At 29.3% G+C, this 22,295-nt stretch overlaps 2 protein-coding genes across 4 annotated transcripts; one reads left to right on the forward strand and one right to left on the reverse strand.

Moving 5' to 3' along the window:
* The first annotated feature begins 374 nt into the window (after positions 1-374).
* Positions 375-2,056, forward strand: LOC139089894 (transmembrane protein 115). The gene is made up of 4 exons (XM_070639532.1): positions 375-640; positions 811-1,187; positions 1,252-1,431; positions 1,497-2,056. The coding sequence occupies exons 1-4, from the start codon at positions 524-526 to the stop codon at positions 1,954-1,956; spliced, it is 1,134 nt and encodes a 377-aa protein (XP_070495633.1). The 5' UTR covers positions 375-523; the 3' UTR covers positions 1,957-2,056.
* A 364-nt stretch (positions 2,057-2,420) lies between these two features.
* Positions 2,421-21,573, reverse strand: Eaat1 (Excitatory amino acid transporter 1). Of its 3 annotated transcripts, XM_070639431.1 has the most exons (11): positions 20,968-21,573; positions 20,830-20,895; positions 7,602-8,099; positions 7,380-7,541; positions 6,973-7,160; positions 5,240-5,423; positions 4,851-5,183; positions 4,698-4,790; positions 4,500-4,634; positions 4,342-4,444; positions 2,421-4,278 (listed from the first exon to the last, which is right to left on the reverse strand). In XM_070639431.1, the coding sequence occupies exons 3-11, from the start codon at positions 7,919-7,921 to the stop codon at positions 4,228-4,230; spliced, it is 1,569 nt and encodes a 522-aa protein (XP_070495532.1). In that variant the 5' UTR covers positions 7,922-8,099; positions 20,830-20,895; positions 20,968-21,573; the 3' UTR covers positions 2,421-4,227. The 3 variants fall into 3 exon arrangements, with proteins under 3 accessions (XP_070495532.1, XP_070495534.1, XP_070495531.1); XM_070639433.1 differs by having other exon boundaries at positions 7,072-7,160; positions 20,830-21,573; XM_070639430.1 differs by having other exon boundaries at positions 20,830-21,573.
* Between the last annotated feature and the right edge of the window lie 722 nt (positions 21,574-22,295).

Here is a 22,295-nt window from a genome sequence, read left to right on the forward strand (position 1 = left end):
CCCTCTCATAATTTCATTAATCTGTAATTGAATTAAATTAACGACTTTTATTCATTATAATATTTTAACGGCTTTCAGGATTTGAAATTGATCAGCGAAATCCCCGAAAAACCGTTATTTTTTCAAACATTTTGAAAGTTATGCAATAATGCTCTAAACTGATGATAATATTGTGTATGAAATAGAATGGAGATCTATTATAAAGAGGTTCAATTCAAAAAGTACGCATTATTCACAAGTAACTACCCTCAAATACCTCAGATACTGGAACTATGAACTGTAATATCTCAAAGCTGTGTTTATTCTTTCACCCGGCACAAAGTTAAACAAATTTAAAAATAATCTAACAATCAGATCCCCTCACATCAAGTCACCGTTCTACTTAGTACACGATATTTACGAGAAAAAAGAAAATTAAAAAAATAATTAAGAATCTAAGTTATATTAACTCTTCCTTATTGTCCATCTACAGTTTCTTGTGCTGTGAATCGTCTAGATTAAGGATCCCGTCGAATGAAGCAAAATGAATAGACAAATGAATAATTTTAACTTTTTTTCAACATTATCACCTAGCATAAAATTAATTTCGACTATAACTTTTCTTGGATATCTACTATCGTTTTCTGAGACAGCTGTTAATGTAAGTATCTATTAGTGAAACCGGTTGACAAAAGTAATCAGCATTAATTACTTTAGAAAATGATTTTTATTTCTACTGGATGTTATTTCAATGTTAAAGTCACGAAATTGCATCTATCAAGATTAATTGACACGTAAATTGACTCTAACTCTTCTTTTTAAATATTTTAGGCACTTTCAGTTATTCCTGGTAACTTACTTCCCTCAACATTTGCTATTTGGACTGCATTTACATTCTGTTTTCTGGAAATTCACATTTGGGAAGTGATAATTGACATTGTTTGTGTAACTTTGTGCTTAAAACTTATCGAGCCGTTGTGGGATCAACTGCAGATTTTTGCATTTTTCGCCGTTGTTAATTTTAGTGTTGCAGTTTTATCAAGTTTATATTACTTACTACTTTATGCAATCACTAAGAATACCGAGATCCTTTTCGATGTTAAAATTCACGGACTCATTGGATTCTTAGCTGGATTATGTGTAGCAATAATGCTTGTAATGCCTAACTTATTAATTGCAAAAACACCATTTGGAAACTTTACTAATAGGTAAAAGGCCCTTATGCCAATTCTTATGTCTATAAATTTTTTAACGACTTTTCTTCTTTTTCAGAAATTTACCAATAACGTTCATGATAACCAGCATTTTATTGTGGGCATTAAATCTAATAAGTGGAACGTATCCAGTAATGTTTTGTAGTGGCTTGTTTTCATCGTTTATATACTTACGATTCTATCAAAGGCATTCTAATGGCATACGTGGAACAAATTCTGAATCATTTATATTTGCTAAGTACGGGTCAATGATAATAATATTTTCGACATTCTATATAATACATTTAATTTCCTTATTTTCAGTTTCTTTCCTACTGCAATGCAGCCAGTAATTAATTTATTAGTCAATCCTATTTATAAAATGAGTCTCAATATTGGCATCGTTAAGCATCAACCTATAATCCCACTTAATCATAGCTCCAGTGATATGCGCTCTCTGACAATGTCTATAACGCCGTCCGATCAGCAAGATAATGAGAGAAGACGAGCAATTGCATTAAAAGCATTAAACGAGAGGTGGAAAGCACTCAATGCTGGAGATACAAATAAATCGCAACTACCAAAGTCATTTCCTCAAACGAATGTGTCTTCTAAGTCACAATCATCACATAGTCATCATGGACATAGTCACAGTCATCATCATCCTGAGAGAAAAGTTATTCCAAAGTTTAATATTGATGAGATAATGAAGCCTATTCCTTTGCCTCCACCTCCATCAATGATGCAATCATCGCCACCAGAGACGAACGATTCACAGAAGTGAATCTAATTTTCTATAGGTATTAATAAAAATTAACTGAAAATAATTATGTATAAAATTTTTAAACAAAGTGTAAATAAAAAGATGATTCAAAAGTACTGCACTTCCATGACTTTCTATCCAGTTCATCTTTTATTCTTCTTTGCTGGTAAATTGATAATTGTGTTGAATATGACCAGTGAGCTCATATATTTTCATAACGTATTTTAAGATTTCAAATTCATGCCAAAACTGTACAACAGCATTGAAAGTTCAAAATTTGGTTTTTAATTTCATTAAAGACGTACAACAAATTTGAACTTAAGTTCAAAACCACACAACAGTTTCAAATTTGAAAAAACCGTTGATATTTCAATTGATATTAGAAATTGGTAATTAAATGATTTCCAAGTTCTAGATTAATTAATATCTAATTATGAAAATATATGAGTGACTGGTGACGATCTCGTTAATAATCAAATACGAAATTTGGGTTTTCTTATACTTCTCTGAACACATTAATCTTTATTTATTATACACAAAAATAATCGTTTCTGCAAATATGTGGATATCCGGAAAAAATTCCTCATTCTCATATAAGAGATATGGTCTACACATCCATACTTCAAGAGCATCGTAGCTAATAATATAATTTGTCTCAAAAATTTATGAATTTTTTTTATTTCTTTCAACTTTATTTACTTTATTATCATCAAAAAAGTATTACTCATTATTGTTATTTATTATTATCCATTAACACATTCACGGTTTTCATTACCACTTAAATATGATTTTTTTTTGTATTATTTTCTAATTTTCCATTTCCTATTTATCTTTTTTCAATTTCCTTTAATATTCTCACGGCATATAAAATTTAAAAGATTCAAATTCCGAGTATGTTTGGAAAAAGTTTCTCTTTAGCATTAAATCAACAACATAATCCAATGAATGACTTAACAAATTATTGGATTTGACTATTTATTTAAATTTTCGAAAGGTTTTAGTCTCTAATCGATAAAGTCAACAAAAAGATATGAAATTTTCATGATATTTGATGATAGAAGTTAATTTTCTTACATATATGTTATTTCTCTTTGGGGATGGAACAGTAAATTTCTATTATTATTGTCTCTAACGTCTATAACGTCTTCAATGTTTCCCTTTACCTCTTATTATTTTTTTTTATTTTTCATCTTTGAATAGTTATAGCTTTCCTTTATGGGTCACATAAAATTCTCAATGCAAATAAAGTATTAGAAAGTTAATAAACGGCTTTCAAAAATTTTAACGGTTTTCAAAAATTCAAAAATGTTAACGGATTTCAAAAATTCAAAAGATTTAGCGGGGTTTTTTTAATTAAAACTTATAACGGTTTTCAAAAATTCAAATATTTCAAAAAGCTTACTTCAAATGCTTTTGATTCATCAACTTCCTAATCAAAAAGCTTGATTATCTTTATTAATCGTGGCTTCTTTAAAATTATATTCTTGTTCGTATACCTAATTTGACTATGTCTGGTTCATTATGCATTAAAAATTCTATGTGACTCAATAAAATTATAAATAAATAAAACTTTTCTAAAACAAATTCCTATAAAAAATAAAAGCTTTTGTTAATTAACTCATTTTGAACTTTAATAAAACTTTAGTTTAATTATTTTTTTTAATAAAAAAGAAACACAGTAAGTTTAAAAAATAGAAGTTATAAAGATTCCATTGCATATAAATATTTCCTTTTCAAATCCTACGTGTTACCATCTTTTTTAATTATTTTTAATTCAATTTTTCGTCCTCGTTTTACGTTCATATCAACTGATTTAATTGAATATACTTTCCTTTTAAAATTCATAATATGAACAATTAGTATGAACCACATTTTTTATTATTTTAGCAAGAGCAATCAACTTCAGCTGAAGTGTCATAAAAATCTTGGAAAAGTAATGAGATTAAGTAGCAAAGTTACGTCTTTCGAAAAGTTTCTCGTCATGAGAATGCAAGTAGCATAATTATAGATGTGAGGAATTTCATGTGCTACTGGCAGTAAACAGCTCCTGTCAGTACCATTTTCGGGCAGTGTAAGAAACATTTGCTGTTTGTGCCAGCATCCGGAAATTCATCGCTACTACTCAGATGTATCTTAGCTTCTAATCTCAATGTGCTTTTTTGACATTTCAGTCGAAGTTGGTTCCCCTTGTGTTTTAGTAAGTAAAAATCATTTTTTTATGAAAAAGCAACTTAATGAAAGCTTTCATAAAAAGCTTTTTCTTGAAAACTTATTAAATGAATGAATGCATCTTTAATCTTTCGATTGATGTAACTCGACTAATTCATGTGGCTCTCCGAGTTCCTGTTGGATGTAGGAAATTAATTAATACTTAAATTTAGCTTTTGAAAAGCTTTCACAACTTACTAATTTTGTGGCCGTTCCACTTAGCTCTCCTTTCGATAAATGGTCCACAAGGATTGTTCCAAGTGCGTCACACATAACGTTGATTGTTGTACGGAATCGATCACTAAATGGATATAATAAACAATTACTGGATCAAAAAGCAATTTTAAAATACTTACAGTAACCAATCGACAGCAATAATTATCGTTACATCTTCAGCCGGTAGACCGACAGTGTCTAGAACCATAACCATAGTAATTAAACCCGCCTGCGGAATTCCAGCTGCGCCAATAGAAGCTGCTGTTGCTGTTACACTTTAATGACATTTATATTAAAAGCTTATGATGTACATTTTGATTAATTTACACATAACCTACCTCACAGCAACAATTTTACCAAGTGTTAATGCTTTATTACGTAATTGAGCAATAAATAATGCAGCGACAGCTTCATAAAGTGCAGTGCCATCCCTATTGTTTAATATGAAAATTACAAAATTTATTGTCAGTACAAAATGATGTGCTACTCACATGTTAATTGTGGCACCAACAGGGACTACAAAACGTGTCACTCTTGGGTCAATTCCCATATTATCAAGACAGTTGATTGTGATTGGCATTGTTGCTGAACTTGAGCCAGTACCAAATGCGGTGGCAAGAACTTGAGACATTTTTACGATGTATCCGTACGGAAGTTTTCGAACGACAATATAGAATATGATAGCTATTGTACCGAGACCGTGAACGAAGAGACCGAACATGACAGTTATGAAATATTTTCCCAATTTTCCAATAACTTCAGCGAGAGACTCCATCTCAAGAATTTTGGCGGCAATCAAGAAGAAAACTCCAATTGGTGAGATCCTGAATAAATATTTAATTATATTAAGGAATAGTAAGCATAGTCAATTTTGACATACCAAATAACCCATCTAGTAATAATCATCATAGCTTCGCTCAATGAGACCAAAAAATCTTGAATTGGCTTTCCACGTTCACGCATCTTACCGATTGTTGCTCCAAGAACGACACTAAACATGACCAAACCCAAAACGTTCATTCCTTCACGCCATTGTCCCTTGATTTTGAATGATGTTAATGGAACTATTGATGATATGAAAAAAACATTAGTAATTGTTCTGTAATTTGCCACTTGTTTGCTTCTGATTGTGGATGAAAGTCTTTTTATATCATAGCAAACAAGTGGCTTAAAGGAATGCAAATTCTCTAAGATATGCGAAAAGTATCTCAAAGAATTTCCAACAAAAAAGTTAGTTCCCAACACATTTATTGTGAATTAGTCAGATTAAAAGGATTATCATGTCTTGCACCAATCATTCTTGTTATCATCAACAGCTGTCATAGTAAGGTTTAAAATGATCAGTATAAGGTTTACACCCCTTGAAAAATTCCACGAAAAATATCTATTTTTAGTATTATTAAAATTCTTGGTCAAGAACCTATTCATGAAATCATTCCATATCAACAAATTTAGAATCATTTTCTCTGTAAATGGCCATTTTACTTTAAATCATTCTCTCACATCAGCATCACACATTCCAAACGTTCACAATTTTCTGTATTATTGCTGCAAAAGCACCCACTGTTTTTCAATCAGATTCACACATATTGTATTAACAAGTACAGCATCATTGTAGTGATTTCTCACTCGGGAGATATCAAGTACTGCTGGTGATTTACGTGAAAAAAAAGCACACAGAGTATTGTGTCATTGATATGGGAAAAACATTGAGGATATCCTCAATTAATAAATGTTATACAAATACAACTGTTGATTCTTTCATTTGGAAAATACAAGCGCATATTAGCACCCGATTATCATGTTATATACATTATAACGGTTATTTTAAATCATTAATGAAGGTGATCACCCAAACAAATAAAATGTCTACTTTGGTTAGTGGTGCATAATGTTGTGCATATAAATATGTTATTACAATATCAAACCATATTATGGATTATTTATTTATGAGTTCTGGCAGAATGTAATGAGTCTCATCCTAAACATAGCTAGCTTTTTCTTCCATTAAAATTTATTAGCATTTTTTTTCTTCTTCACCTATATTTTTTGAATGTTTATCATTGTTGTCATCATTGAAGTGTGAAGTTTGTAGATTGAGTGCCAATTTATTGTTAATAACACTTTTTATCTCTAACTAATGTCGTGAATACTTGCAAATGAATTGTACATATTGATTTAAGTCCGCAAATTCTTATTTATCGATAGAATTAAGAATAATTTGTTTGTTTACAGTTTTAGAACACTTTTTGATGCAAAAAATGAAGCAGAATGTTCGCATCTTTTTTGCATCTAAAGTTTGTTTACAAAAATCAAAATTTCTGAAATTTGATCTTTAAATTAAGCAAGTTGACACATCAAGCCATCCTCCTCAACTTCCAATGAGTAAACAACGATAAACTTTCATCAAAAAAAGCGATTTAAAGTTACCAAATTATTAAAATTTTAAAAATTTTCCTTAAAAAAAGTAAAAATGATTAATTTTGTCAAGCGGTAGTTGGGCATGCAATATAAGCCCACACACCATTTTATGCCAATTAGATACAAAAAAAGCCTAATTAAAAAAATTCATGTCTGATTGGTTGATTTTTGAAAAGAAATAAATCGCCTAACCTTCTCTGCCGTCAAAATCGGTAAAATTAAATTTGCTAAATGTGAACTTGTTACGCTCATCAGGGGACAATTCGGAAATTTTTATTTTTGTTCCATTACCCATTTCAGCGGTGACATTCTCTGGTGGCTCTAAATGTGTACGATATTGAAACATCGTGGCTTGTACAATATTTGGCGGGAATAAATTTCTGTAAGTAAATAAAAAGAAAATTTTGATAAAAAGTTTAATCATGTGACTCTTATCACTATCAGACAAGACATCTTAAAACATATGTAATTTATTGCCATGGCGATGAGTTTTTCAATCTTTTACTTTTTTATATTTCGTTGTTCATCTCTTCTTCTCCCCATCGTCGTCGTCGTCGTTAAAGACACTTGACAAGCAAAAAAAGAGATATAATATTTACCTCACTAAATCAAGAAGAGTATCAGCAGTAAGAACATCTCGAGAAACTTTTTCATCTTCTTTATCATCCATCTTGTGTCCTTTGCCAGGTTGGAAAACAGTTACGAGTATAATACCGAGTATTACCGCACAAACAGTTGTTGTAAAGTAATATACAATAGATCTGTAATGAAATATTATGTAGGGCAGTATGACAAGGCCAGTATTAATGCATCCAATTTACCTCAATGCAATTTTTTTCGATAAACTTAGATCTAGTCCACCAATAGCACTTGTAATTGATGCTACAAGCAATGGCACAATCAGACATTTTAGCATCCTTAAGAATAAATCACCGGGATATTGAATGTACATTATGTCGCGCTGTGTCCAATTGTGGTCGGATTTTTTTAAAATAAGTCCAAAAATTGTGCCTCCAACAACACCAATGATTGTTAATATTGTTAGCAAATTCTCTCCTAAGACACTCCGACGATCTCTGTTCGTGTTGTTCGCCTGCCCTTGTTGCGGCTCATCATGATTCGCCGTGTGATTTGTCGTCATTTTTATATATTTTTATTCAATAATTTTTATGCTTACTTTAATCACTTTATTTACTAAAATTTTTTTTATTGTCTTTTAAAGTTACGGATTAGAAAAAATCGAATCTTGTTGTTCCACGTCTTATGTCTTGTTAGTTTCTGTTGTTCCTCCGTCTGAATGCAACAATCTCGGATTGGATCTATAAATATATGCAACAAAATGAAAGAAAATGTGTCAGTGATATGTGGAAATTTTTTCATTTTTAGTTACACTCAAATTAGAATTGTAAACCTTCGTCACATTTCTCTTCTGTATCAAAGTATTGCCAAACAAATAAAATATTATTAAACTGTCATGTACGAAAAATCAGAAAATCACCCAAGCGTAAATAACAAGGAACATCAAACAGGATTATACAATATATTATGTGCGTAAGATTTAACCATTAAATTGCGGAAATTAATCTGCAAAATTTCCGCTAGAACACTAAAATTTACATAATTTATACCAGTGTTGTCCAAAATTTTTGTCACGGCCTACTAAGATAGGGCCAAAACTGTTTGAAAATGCAATGAATTTCATGCATAGCCTGATTTAGATCGAGGCTTATCAGCAAGGTGTGCCGTGACGCAAAAAAGTTTGGACAGCACTGATTTATACACAACGAAAGGGACAAAATTATTTCATCATTTAAATTTGCTTTGCATACGAGTTTATCATCATATGAATTGTTTACGGTGTGTTATACTATGGGAAAAATGATGATGCAAGGTTTTAAAGTATTTCGAGAACTGAAAATAGGAGAGAATTTTTAGGTAAAATTTAAAACTATAACTTGATTGATCAAGCTATAAAATGCGGTTCATCTCACAATATAAGGGATCGTTCATTTATTGAGTTACAGAATAACGAAATTCTCGGAATTTCCATTGCTAAAATTAGATTTATCCCTACTCCTCCTCCCTGAACGTAACAAGTGAACGGCCTCTAACAGAACATCATTTTAATGATGTTAATCATTGCATATTATCAGCATTGTCTTGATAAAATGTCAATCAATTCCCATATAATGTAATAATGTTATCACTTAAAGGGCAATTGACTCATAACGCAATACAATTATTCGCACATAAAATGATTAAAACAATTTTTCATCAACACCAATAACTGTCGATCACAAGCAAAAATTTACTGTCTGTGGTCAGTAAAACAAAAAAAAATTATTTTCGTCTAGTCAGTGATTAAACGATCATCAAATTCATAGAATATGAGATAAATTGTTATAGAACTATTGCACACTCTCTAAATTAAGGTAATTACACTGAGTCGGCATCTTTCACTTTCATGACATTCAATTAAATAGCTGAGCGATGAGTTCTGAAGATAAGTCTATTGAAAATGTTCTTTATGTCGTTACTGACATTAGAAATTTGATATTGAAATGTCTGGATGTTTTGAACAATCTTGTTTCTAATGAAAACTTTCCATTAGATAGGTTGCAACATGATTTATAGATCAAACATTTTGGAAGTGAGTAAATTAATAAACAATGTCACATATATCCTCAATTCCCGACTTAAAATTACAAAACTCAATTAATACAATCTTTCCAATTGTTATAACGTTCATTTGCAACTCAAATTATATATATTTTACATAGTTGAAAGCCCCTTTTCCAATGAATTGCCAGTCTGTATTTGAACTCGGATAAATAAACATCTCTTAGGAAGTAATTTTAATTAACCTACATTTAAAAAATTACAAAAGCAATGAAAGTCAAGTATGAGTCAAGTTAATCAAATTTAAATTGTTCATTGTCAAGGTTCAAACAAGTGAAAACAAAATTAATAGCCTCATCTTGCCAATATTTATCGACTGAATACAGTCACAAATTAATTGAATTTTGTAAACAAACAGGTGAATGACCACATAGCAAATATCGTAGACAATTGGACAGAATTACGGCAGTTTACAAAATTTCCCTTAAAACAGCTAAAAACAAGTTTTCAAGAACTTTATTTACATTATCGCCGATAACTGTTTCCCTCATATCTGTTTGACAAGCACTTGATTTTTCTCGATATAGAAAAAAAGTTAGAAAAAGTTTCCTTTATGGAAGTTTAAGAACTGTGACAATGATGACGATGTTAATGATATTGTGTGTATATATAGAACACTTTGAATGCAACACTTGAGTGGAAGAAGAATGTTATTGTTATGCCATTTTTCTCTCTTCAATATATTTCTATTTCCCCATAATATTATGCATGACATGCTTCGGATTCTTTTTATATGTTTGTTTCTTTAAATCGAAATCTGTGCTATGTTGCGTTTAGCAATAGATTTTCAATATCTGCCAACCTCTTTTGTGTATTTTTTCATGCTGTTTTGAATAATCGATGTCGTACTTTTACAGAATTACAATGAATATTAAAAGTTTCAGCTTGTCTTGTTTCAAGAAATATATTTTATTGAGAAACAATCAGATTCCTTACAATGAAAGCTTCTGCACCCACTCCATGTCATTTTCTCAAACTTTTTATTAAGAACTTGAACATTTATCTCGTTTCCAAGTGAATCTGCTTGAAACAGAATTTCTGATTAAAATTTTCTGTCTATTTTAAATTTTTTATATTAAATAAGTTTTCAAAAAGCTTTTGAAACATAAATTGATTATGTTTAGTAATGTTTATCGAATATCTCATCTAAAAGTTTTAATTACAATATCAAGTTGTTATTGAATCATGTCAAAACAATACTTATAGTCTTCGATTTATCTTTTGAAAAGGGTTTAAAGTTCTTGTCCAATAAGGATTTTATATTGACTTGGTCTTGTGGAATTGATTTATTTTGCTGAAAAGGTTGTGAAAAACTTCAACAACATTGCGGTTGAACACTTTATGGATGTTGTCATCAAAAGGATATTAAATTGTGTAGACTTGAGTGCTGACTTCTATATTATATTATGAAGTCTAACAGATTTTGAAAAAGGAAATCTCTTTGATAGAAGACGTGTGGCAATTTTGGTATACAATATTAATTGACTGAAAATTGTTGATTTTAGCAATTTTAGTAACTTTTGTATGAAAAGGGGTTTTCAACTATGTTCTATAAATATTATTCAAATCTCGAAAAGAAATATTTCAACTTCTTTAACAAAAAAGCAGAGAATGCGAAAATTCAAGTAGAATTAAGAATTGCATGCATTTGCCTTTTATTTATGTATTAAAGCTTCTTTTCTGTTTTGATATGGATATTAAAAGAAAATTATTTACATTTTTTATGATTTGTTCATTTTTTGCTTGTTGAAGGAGCATTGGGAGAAGTTCTTAGGATTATAATCTCATCCTCATTGTGACTTGTTGTATTTATATTATCCTGTGATCAATGTCAAATATTTTCACTTTTATTTATATTTTTTTGGCACTCGTGATAAATGAGTCTAATAAATTCATAACTCTATCAAATCAGACCATCCGTCATTGTAAACATTTCAACAATTCTCTCGTCACGTTTATTTTAATATCAATCATAAATTATTTTGGAACCAACGGTCTAATATTTAACTAAATCTGAAGACGTTTTTATCAAATAATTGTTATCACCAAGTTTGCGTTAGCACGAGACATTAACAAACAATTTTACGATTCCTGATGCTTTTTTATGATGATGATAATGATAATTATGGAGTTATAACAGTTTTATTTCAAGTAGCAGTAATGCATATAGAATATTCTGTTATCTTTTTGACTCCAGAAGGAGTAAATACATTAAGAATTGGATATTTTCTTTGAGCATTCATTTTAATGATCTAGGGTCATTTACCGAGTATTGTCATTCAGTTTATGATACGCTCAGAATTCTTTAGGATTAATTTTGACATCAAAAGTTCAACAATTTCTGTATTTAAGGTTTTTTTTTTGAAAATTCAAGTTGATGTTTAGCTTTATAAATTAGAATCATTTTAAGTTGTAGTCCAACCCTTAAGAATTTCATGACCGAATCATTTGAGTAAGAAATTTCTATGCAAATTTTAAGCATTAAAATCAGTTCTTACAGTAATAAAATCTGATTCTACCCCAATTGACTTCAAAATACTTGCTTACTCAGCACAGCTTGTTTCATTTGAGTGGAAACAAATGCGCCCAAAAGACATTCCATCCATACGAAAAGCTTCAAATTATTTATTACATTTTCATCATCGCATTTTTTTGACAAATTTTCATTTCATTTAATATTTATTTATTTTTGTTATAGCAAACAAGATAGCGAAAGAATTATAGTCTTAAAAGAGAAAATTTTTCATATTTTCTCATAAGGAAGATGATGAAAAGTGTCATGAACGTCAGAGAAATATTTGATACTCATGTTTACATCTCAAACCAATCATTAAATCGAATGGAAGAAGAATATTTTTGACTTTTTGGCTTTGAATATTTTTCATGTTGCGGTTCAATTATTTTCCTTTTCATCGAAGCTTGCTGTTAGCGTTGCGTAGGACAAATAAATGATATTGCCTTATGTAGATTCTACTCCAGCAATAAATAAACAGCTAAATATAAATTTCTTTATAAAAGAGAAGCTTTAGAAGATTGAAAATGGTTGTGTGTACAATTCTTAAACACGTTTGCAGCTTCTCTTTTTCCATTCCAAACATCACTATACAATAAAAAGGAGTTTATGTGTACACAATAAGACGGTATGTATACAATAAAGTATCAATAGATCTAAGTCGAGTATTTGAGTAGCCCACAGTCACAATAAACGCATGTGGAGGGTAGAAAAAATTCATCATATGCTATGAGAATATCCATTCAAATGGAAATTGATTTTTCTTTCCTTTTTTATTTCATATTAAATTTAATTTTCTCATAACACATTACATTACGTTATCAACAAACTGAGTGATGCTCTCATGAGTTCTATTCTTGAATAACTTTCAGATTGAAAACTTTGCTAATCATATTTAGAATATTTTAAGATGAAATCATCAAAAACTATTTGTTATTAATTTCAGTAATCATTGATCATTAATCGGAATTTTCTTCTTGATCGTTTAAAATGTTTATAACAAAATCGGCATTGCGATTGATGATCTGATCTTGATACAATAAGAAGTTCACGATCAAGAGATGATAATAACAACAAAAAGTAGTTCAAAATAAATATTTTACAACACATAAACAAAAGAGTTGTGACAGTCAGGAATCATATGAGGGTAATAATTAAATTTAGTTAGCGATAAGTCAAGTAATTGCTTACAAATTGTACGTTCAAGTTTTATGTGCCATAAAACACAGTTTATCACGAATCAGATTGCTATTAAATAATAGTAAATAACACCCAATGATGTGAGTTTGCATATGAAAAATTAAAATATTTGTAACATCCAGGAAGTTTCGTACTTTACTACACTTGCTAGTCGTATTTAATACAAATTGCTAAGTGACAATGACAAAAGTCATGAAGAGAAATTCATAATTGAATCAAATGATTAAATTTATGCAATTAGAGACGGAGAAATGAAGAAAATTTTATTTGCATAACAAATTGGGTTTCTGGAGTTTTATAATGCGGCTTTGAAATTAAATTGATTTAAGTATGACTTTAATTAAGCCACAAACAAATGAATTTAGAGATTGTGAATTCCATTAAGGGCTTCATCCTTTGTTGCTTTTTTATCGTAGCTTTCTATAAAATCTTATAGAACGTGAACTTTTACTGTTTCAATAATCTTGCTATTGAAATTTTCTTTTGGAAGGAAATTGTCGTAAATTGTTTGTGTTATTTATTTTTTAAATTACTTTGATCATAATATTTACAATTTTGTATAAGAATCTTTAAAAATTGTGTCTAAAGAAATCAACAAAATTGAACTAGGTATTCTGACAGAACTCTATAAAGAAATCTACCGAACATTTGATCTACTTCGAAATGTTATTAAGTTCATGTTATAGCCTCATCTATCAATGACTCTTAAACTTCATCAAACTTTCAAAAGTACTCGAAAACAACGAAACTTCTTCAAAATAACATTAAAATGTTCGTGACTTTTGCTTTCACAACAACAATAAAGCAATAATTTATGTATCTGCAGTTAACCATAAATTATACCCCGAATATCCGGATAGCTCAGTTAATGTGGGATACAATTTGGTAACATACCAAAGGAACAGAATGAGAACCTTTAAGAGAATTTAATTATTAAGCATCCTTAAACAAATTTTAATTGCTATTTTCGTTTAACGCTAATATGTAGATATTTCAACGTTGAATTCAATTAATTTTAAATTCACAATACGAAAATGTTCACTTAATTAACCGATAATAAATTTTTAATTGCGAAAAAACTTTTTTTTTTGGCATAAGATTTTTTCACATTGAACGTGAAACGTAAATATCGCGTAACCTAATGAAAATTTACTATGACGATAAATTCTTACGAATATTAAAAGTTGTACGATCTTGAAAAAATATTATTGAAACAATAATGCTTGTGTTTTAAAAGGCAATGAGAATATTTAAATACCAATTTTATTTAATGTTTTGCTAATTTTATCGAAAATTGAAATTGCAATTGATATATTTTTTCTAAATTTTAAGCATCTTGTCGTTAAAAGGTTCGTTAATTATGACTTCAAGCTTGTGATTCTCAAACATTTACGATTTGTTATGTGAAAATGTTGATCACAAAGGACTTAATAAAATTTTTCAAGATCTTTTAAAATCAGAAAATAGTTAAAAATCAATCAATCAGGCCATCAACTTTGTTATTGTCCTCAGTAAAATCCAAAATCTATTAAATCACAAAATAAACGTCAAGGTAGACGTTTCATGTTTCAAACCCTGAGTCATCATGTGGTTTTAAATTTCTTTAAGCAATTCCTCGTTCACCCAGAGACAATAACATTGTTTGGCAAAGTCTGTTCTTATAAAAATAGATTTGTCAGCTATCTATAAATTAATTTTACTTCTTTTTATTTTCATTGAAGAGGCAGAAAATTGCTTAAAATTTAATAATCTTTGTCTGTTTAATGTGTAAACGAGATGAAAAAACAATTGAAGAAAATAAATGAGGAATTTCTTCGCAAAAATTAAAATAAAACCACAGAATATCCGAAAAAGTCAACATATGTTTTGTTAGCGAAAACCACGTTTTAAACAAGTGATCATGACAAATTAGACAACAGTTTGTAGTTTTGCTAAATCAAATTTTATGTGTGCATGACAATTTGTAAACAGTTCTTTATCTGTTCCCGAAGCTTCCCTTACACATCGCGTTTTGACATTAAGGTCACTGTGAAGAAAAAGTCATTAAAAAATTATTTTTGCACACAATCAAAATTTGAGTGACTTTGTCATCTTTAATGACATTTCTTGAGAAAGATTTGTTGTGTCGTTAGACTCGTGAAAAGAAAAATCAGGTTCAAGATGCATCAGATGAATCAGACTTAAAGGTATTTGTATCTATGACATTTATTCGTAGAAAATCAGCTGCTAATCAAACATTTACTCATAAATCTTTCAAGTTAATTCCTTAACAACGAAGTTATTTTTATAAAAAGTAAAATAAGGAACAATAAATTAACAAAAGCATTCTTTCTTTCTAGGATATTATTTACACCATCACGTGAAAATTACGGAAAACCATTTGTTTCTGAGGCACGTTTATGCTTTATAATAGATAATTAACTTTATGTAACGCACTATATTATATTCACGAGTAAGTGTGAATATTTTATATGTAACATAAATAAAATAACTAGATGCAGTCGACTAGTTTGTTTAAAATCCATATCATAAAAAGAATATTACATGTTATACTGTAATCAGATAATTTGATATAATCATCAACAATAATATCTGATGATGTTTGTTTTATGGCAGGGGAAAATGCGATTACTATTTCACATTGTTGGCGTACATGATATCATGAGAATTTTCTGAATTAATCTGCTATTGATATTCTAATCTTTCAGTTCTTTAATTTTCAGATGGAAGGACTCAGATAATTGGAGGATATTGAAGAAGTGGAAATGCTATTTACAGCACATTAGGCTGCTCATTATGGAAAATTTTTAAATTGAAAAGAAAAACTATGTTTAAGAAAATAGAAAGAAAAGTTTTAAAATAGATTAGACTGGGTCGAAACAATACAAAACTCAAAAAGGTTGAGAAATTAATGAGCATGATATATTTCCGTGCCTTGCGTGTTGTTATGTCGAGTAAATTTACCAGATTTCATCTGTCAACAGGGCGCTTAACGGAACGAAATGTCATCGACCTGGATGTAATGTTTTGGCATGTTACAGAAATATTTGTATCTTATTAAGACATTTAATCTGATTAAATCTTTGCGTAGCAAACCCTCTTTAATCAAGATAGAACTACTCAGAACTTAATATTTCGCCAAGATGTAAGATTAAATCTGTTCATTGATATTTATTATTGTTTTAAAATCTCGTATTTTTTAGAATTTTTGAAAAATTTCTAGATTGTTTTAAAATGCCTTATGTGATTTTCTTGAGAATTATAAATGCCTTGATCAGCCTTGATAATAAAAGTTACATTATCATCCAATAAAGAGAACCCAATAAAATAATTAATTTTCATTCCAGTTCAACCGAGAGCAGAAACAATTAATAAAATGTTCATAGGCCTAAAATGGAAATGCCAAAATTCTCAATTTAATTTGTCTTTATAGATGTAGAGCTCAGACGTTTTTAAGTTGGAGAGGTCAAGTTTAGGAAATAAAATTTATATTTCTGACGAGTTCAATGAAACCTATTTCGATGACAAATAGTGACAAATCTCTCAAGTTTAAACATAAATCTCAAATTTCCATAACTTAGCATTTTATTATTCTATTAAGGAGATGATTGTGCTACAGAATAATTGTAGTCAATTCTAATTCATGCCTTGATCAAGCTCAAATTGCTTCTGAATTTCCACTCAATCAATGTAAGTAGATCAAGTTGTAATTGGATTGGAAAAGCGATTAAATTTGAAAGGACATATTTTTTATCGCAAACAGCTTTATTTTTGCTAGATATCTGTTGTAAAAAAAGTAACCCTAACGTAACTATGGAGATAATCTGATAAAAGCAGAGTAAGTAGAATATGTTGAATGATGAAAAGTGCATTTCTGCTCTTTTACAATAGGAAAAACATTGTGTAGTCATGAGAACTCTCTGTGAAAGTTATCAAGCATTAAAAATAAATTGAAAGCCCCAATAAAATAAAATATGAAATATGAAAAAAAAAAAAAATCATCTCTACAGGCATTATAGTCTATTGTATTGTTGATATGTGTCACATTCGGTAAATATACAGGCAAATGTATTGCGGTTAATTTCATGACATCATGAAAGCATGAAACCGCTTGGCATTATCGATAAATGGCTATACAATTTGTTGCATTGTTTGCATAAGTACTTATTTTACTGATTGTGCAAGCAAAGAAATTACTACTGGAGACGTTCAGTGTATTTGACAGATTTCATTAGACGAGAGATTCAAACTTAAATAAGAAGAAGAATAATTCCGCCTTCATCAATTTTAATTAATTTTTTTCTGAAGCTACCGATGATGATACTAAAAGTTGACAACTAACTTTTTCATCCATCAGCATCATTATTGGGTCAGGTCTGGTTCAATCAGTGTGTCACATGTCATAATTCAATATCTCCATTCCATCTTTCTTAAACTCATTAATGTCATTATTGACGCAAAAAAAAGAGGAGGAGGAGAAGGAAGAGGAATGGATGAAGACGAGAGGAAAACATTTTCCTAGAGATTTAATTTCATTTACTATATAAACAAACGTGGCGTTTATCATTTTACCCTTTTTATGCAAAAATACGGATATTTTATGCATATTCTTCGGGTACGGAAATGATGCTTGATTCCGTTTCTCTCCATTTTTTTTTTAACTTCCAACTTTAAATTGTTATTGACGATAACAACAGAACTAGGAGAGTGTGAAAAGGCTATAGAATTTAATTTAACTCATTTAATCCTCTAACTGAATGCAATTTACATTTTTCAATCTCATTCTTGCTATCAATAAACCCACATTCTACCCAACCGAAGGTGAAAGCCTCTTTAAAGCTTAAATTTTTTTTTCTTTATCATTTTAGATCTCTTTGCAAACACAGTTCTTCCTTGTGTATAAGACTTTCCTTTTGAATTTATGTCTCTATAGAGCAATTTAAGATCTCTTTTTTTATTTCATTTCCTTTTCATTTATCATTTACCAGAGAATGATGTTCTGACTTATTATGTCTTTTCCATTTGCTTTTTTCTCGCTTTTTACACTCATCGAATTGGAACAAAGCTGATGAATTTCCACCAATGCAAAATGACATTTGAAAATACTTAAAAGTAAATTGGCAGGATTGTTGTCTGAGGCTTTGATTGTGTCAAAGTTTTATTTGGACAGAAACGTGTCTGAGTCAAATTTTCATTTTCTGTTACCTAAATTAGATATGATCTGACGTGTGTACAATCCCAAGATACCAGGAAACCAAAGAACTCAATCTCAACAAGCATATCTGAAGGCTCACGTGCGTAAATACAAAGGAAACAACACTGAGTGCATGCATGAAATATTTAGAAGAGGAAAATTTGCCTTTTGTAAGTAAAATGGTACATAAAATTGAATGCAAGCATAAAAAGACTAAAAGCTTGCTATTTTAAAGTGAAATTTAAAAGGAGCAGACACATTGTGTGAGAACATAAAAAAGTAATACTTAAATTTGATTCTTAACATTAGCGAATCTAATAGCTTTCAACGGAGTTGCTTTCAATGGGATAATGTTTCTTAAAGGCATTGACAATACTCAACAAATTCAAAAGAAATCATAAGAGCAACAAAAAAGCTCATTTCATCATCATAAAACATCTACATTATCCTTAAAATACGCTTTCTAATGTTTAAAATCTTTTTCATGCTCTGTTTATGAGTACGAAAAGCTAGCGATTTCAGAGAATTTACACCCCTAAGTAGAAAATAAATACAATGATCTGAATTAAGTTTTATTTTTTATTTTCTTCTTTTTCTTTTATGTCATGTGTAGTCAATTTGTGGATAAAAATGAATTTAACTTTATACAGTCAAAGAAAGAAGAAAAAAACAATTTCAGCTTTATTCCCGAGTGGAACAAACAAACTGTTGCCGCCAAAATTTGACATGTATAGGTTAAGAGAATGAAGTTCGAAGCATTTAAGGAATTCGTTGCTCAACACTTGACTATTTTCTAAGAAATTGTTAACAAGACTTAGTTACTCGGGATTCTATTTCATTTATATCGATATCAGCATCAAATTCTTTTTGCTTGTTAAACATATTTATTTTGTTTATCATAGGGTGCTTTCAATTCCTCCCTTTTTTCCCTTAAAAAATTTTTTTTATTCATCACAACCTTTATAAAATTTAATAGAATACAGAATTTAAGGAGAAGATGAAGCAGAAGAAATGAAACGAAAATATATATATATTGCCTAGGCGATATTTACTTGAAAATAAAAAAAAAGTACTTGAGGCTATATATTGAGAGACGGAGATAAATAAATAAATTATTGCGTTCAAACCTCACGCTCTTTGAAATGCCTGAAGAAATGTTCATGAAATATTCAATTCATTAAGAATCTTAAATACAGAAAAAGAGTATCCGACCCAATGTTTCATGAAAATTCCATCACTTTCTCTCATTCAACAGCAAATAATCCTTTAATACAAGAGCACTTAACTACCTCATTTGCATTTTAAATGGTCGTTCATCGTGAAGCTTCGAGAAGTTTTAAATTAAAAAATCAAAGTTGGAGAATAAATACTTGAATTTTTTACAACGATTGAGGATAGAGAGAGAATTCGTGATAATTAATTTAAATCAATAAATAAGAACGGAATATAACAAACAGATTTAAAACTGGTTAGAACTTGATCGTATGCTCTGCTCATAATCGAAAGTACTCGAAGATTATTACTGCTATAATATTTATTATTTTTCTAAAGACATTTTGTTCCCTGTTGTTCATGGTTTTATGCTTAATTGATCAAAATAAAATTTATCTTTAAGGAAAGTACTTTAATGAGACTTTTAAAGGTCAGGAAAATTCCCAAAGGACCAACATAAACATATTTTCAAATACATTTTCAAGAGAAGTTAAAGTTATCTAATGATGCCAATTACTGTGGATGACAAAGACGCATTTCTGCTTCTCATTATAAATCAAGAAAATTTTTGAAATATTTTGAAATTTAGATTTTTAAGTTACAAAATTAAAATATTTAAAATTTTTAGAAAACTATAGATTAAAATTGATGGAAAATTTGAAATTTAATTTAGATTTTTCAACTTTTTTAAGAAAGAAAAATTTGAATAAATCTCAAAATTTATAAAAACATTTTTTTGTAATTTTTCAAAGTTTCAAAATGCGATGAAGAAGTCAGACAGTCTAACTGTCTGAAAGTTCACATGTTCGTTTATAAAATTTATCAGCTCTATAAATTAGCATGTTCAACTGTCACCCAAGAAACTCTAAAAGTCAAGTTACATGTGAAATATAATCGGAGGATTTCATTTCCACATAAAAATTGAGAATATAGAAAAATTTTCTGCTGGCAATGCACCAAAGCTTTTCCTTTGAATCTCGAATGAAAGAAACCATGAAGTTACTTGCAACTTGTTGAATGTAATAATATAAAATATTATTTATAGACATAGAGTGAGACAAATAAGATGTTTTTTTTTGCTACAGAATTTCAAATAAATAAAATTATGAAAGATGTTGCTAATGAATTGTCATCAATTTAAGGCATTCATGACATCATTGACAAGGCAGAGTAAAAGTTTACAGCAACAAAAAAAAATGAATATAATTTAAATTCTTCTTTATAATTTCATCTAAATCACTTATTTACTTACTTCTCGTCACAATTCCCTATGATTTTTATTAAATTCTTTCCTCCTCTTTATTCTTCCACTCACAATCTGTTGAATATATTTCTTTTTTTATTTTATTTTTTCTTATATTTGCTTTAAAGATTTTCTTATTCTATGTACTTTTATTTTTGTACGTTATCGTCGTATACCACTCAATTGTTGAATGACACTTTTCTTGTAATCCAGCTTTTATATGCAACGAACTTAATCTTTTCCACTTTTATGCTATTTCACTTTCAGATCTTTTCTTTTTGCCTTTTTATATTTTATGATCTTCTGGATGATCTCTATTTACTTTCCGTCAATAAACACTTAAGAAATATACTCGAATCTCTTTTATTTTAAACTTATCAGCATTTCATGTTTTTTCTTTCATTTAATTTCTAATTAAAATATTATTTATGTCAATTAAAAAATAAAATAAAATATGTTGATGAGCAACAGTTAAGGTTCTTAACGCTGATCCGCAACCGCGATGTATCGCGAGCTGAATGAATTGATTATTCGAAATAAAAAGTGTGATGAGAATAAATTTTTTTTTGCAGAGCAAGTTGCATGCGATTAGTGTGAGATGAGATGTGAGTTCTTCCTCTCGCAATGATTTTATATATATTTTTTTAAAAAAATTATATTGAGAAGCTCAACAGTTAATAAAATGTAAGTTCTATGTTCACTTTATTTTTTTTTTTTGAGATACCGAGATTGCCTTCCTTATTCGACGACGGGAACAACGATACTGAATGAGATGTTTTGGGAAAAATGATATGATTTTCGTATGCGATAAAAATGTGTGTGTTTTAATTCAGTGGCGGGGTGCGATGCGCATGATTCTCGGATTCTTTGTTACATTTTGCAATTTTATAATGACTTTTCGACAAATGACTCCTTCGTAGAGTATCACTTGAAGATTAATATATGATGGGAATGAGAGGAGAATATTTAAAATTATAAGTGAGAATTGCGCAATAATTTAATTTATTCTCTTTTCCTTTTGCCTACATTCTTACCTACGTCTCGTTACTTTTTTTCATTCAAGTTTCTATTCATTCATTCACTCTTAGTTTTGTCATTTCATGCATTACAGTCAAAAACTAATATAGTGTATATGAATTTTCATACACACATCCATATTTACTTATCACTCGAAGTACCGCGCGAATGTTCATATGTATTTACTTTTTTAAATCACATTTCGTTTCATATTTTCACATGTTAACGACAATTGAACTTTTTTTTCATATTCGTTTTGAATTTTCTTCCTCATTGCGATGCATTTGAAACATTTATGTATAAATAAATGTGATTTTTTAAAAAATGGTACATGCATAGGAATAAATAAAAAAATAATATCGATGAAAATACAAATAAAAATCTCTTCATGCTTCATAATCCCCTCTATCAAAATATCCTTAAGTCTAACTTAAATGTTGAAATACCGACATATGAAA

This window comes from Chironomus tepperi, unplaced genomic scaffold, assembly GCF_022539635.2.
Source record: "Chironomus tepperi strain 1889 unplaced genomic scaffold, CSIRO-AGI_Ctep_v1 contig_196, whole genome shotgun sequence".
In the NCBI taxonomy this organism is placed as follows: domain Eukaryota; kingdom Metazoa; phylum Arthropoda; class Insecta; order Diptera; family Chironomidae; genus Chironomus; species Chironomus tepperi.

Coding starts and splice junctions, on each gene's coding strand:
- LOC139089894 (XM_070639532.1), top strand. CDS start 524: ATGAATAGACAAATGAATAATTTTAACTTTTTTTCAACATTATCACCT. Junction 1,188..1,251: donor TTTGGAAACTTTACTAATAG/GTAAAAGGCCCT, acceptor CTTCTTTTTCAG/AAATTTACCAATAACGTTCA. Junction 1,432..1,496: donor GAATCATTTATATTTGCTAA/GTACGGGTCAAT, acceptor CCTTATTTTCAG/TTTCTTTCCTACTGCAATGC.
- Eaat1 (XM_070639431.1), bottom strand. CDS start 7,921: ATGACGACAAATCACACGGCGAATCATGATGAGCCGCAACAAGGGCAG. Junction 7,542..7,601: donor TCGAAAAAAATTGCATTGAG/GTAAATTGGATG, acceptor ATTTCATTACAG/ATCTATTGTATATTACTTTA. Junction 5,184..5,239: donor ATTACTAGATGGGTTATTTG/GTATGTCAAAAT, acceptor ATATTTATTCAG/GATCTCACCAATTGGAGTTT.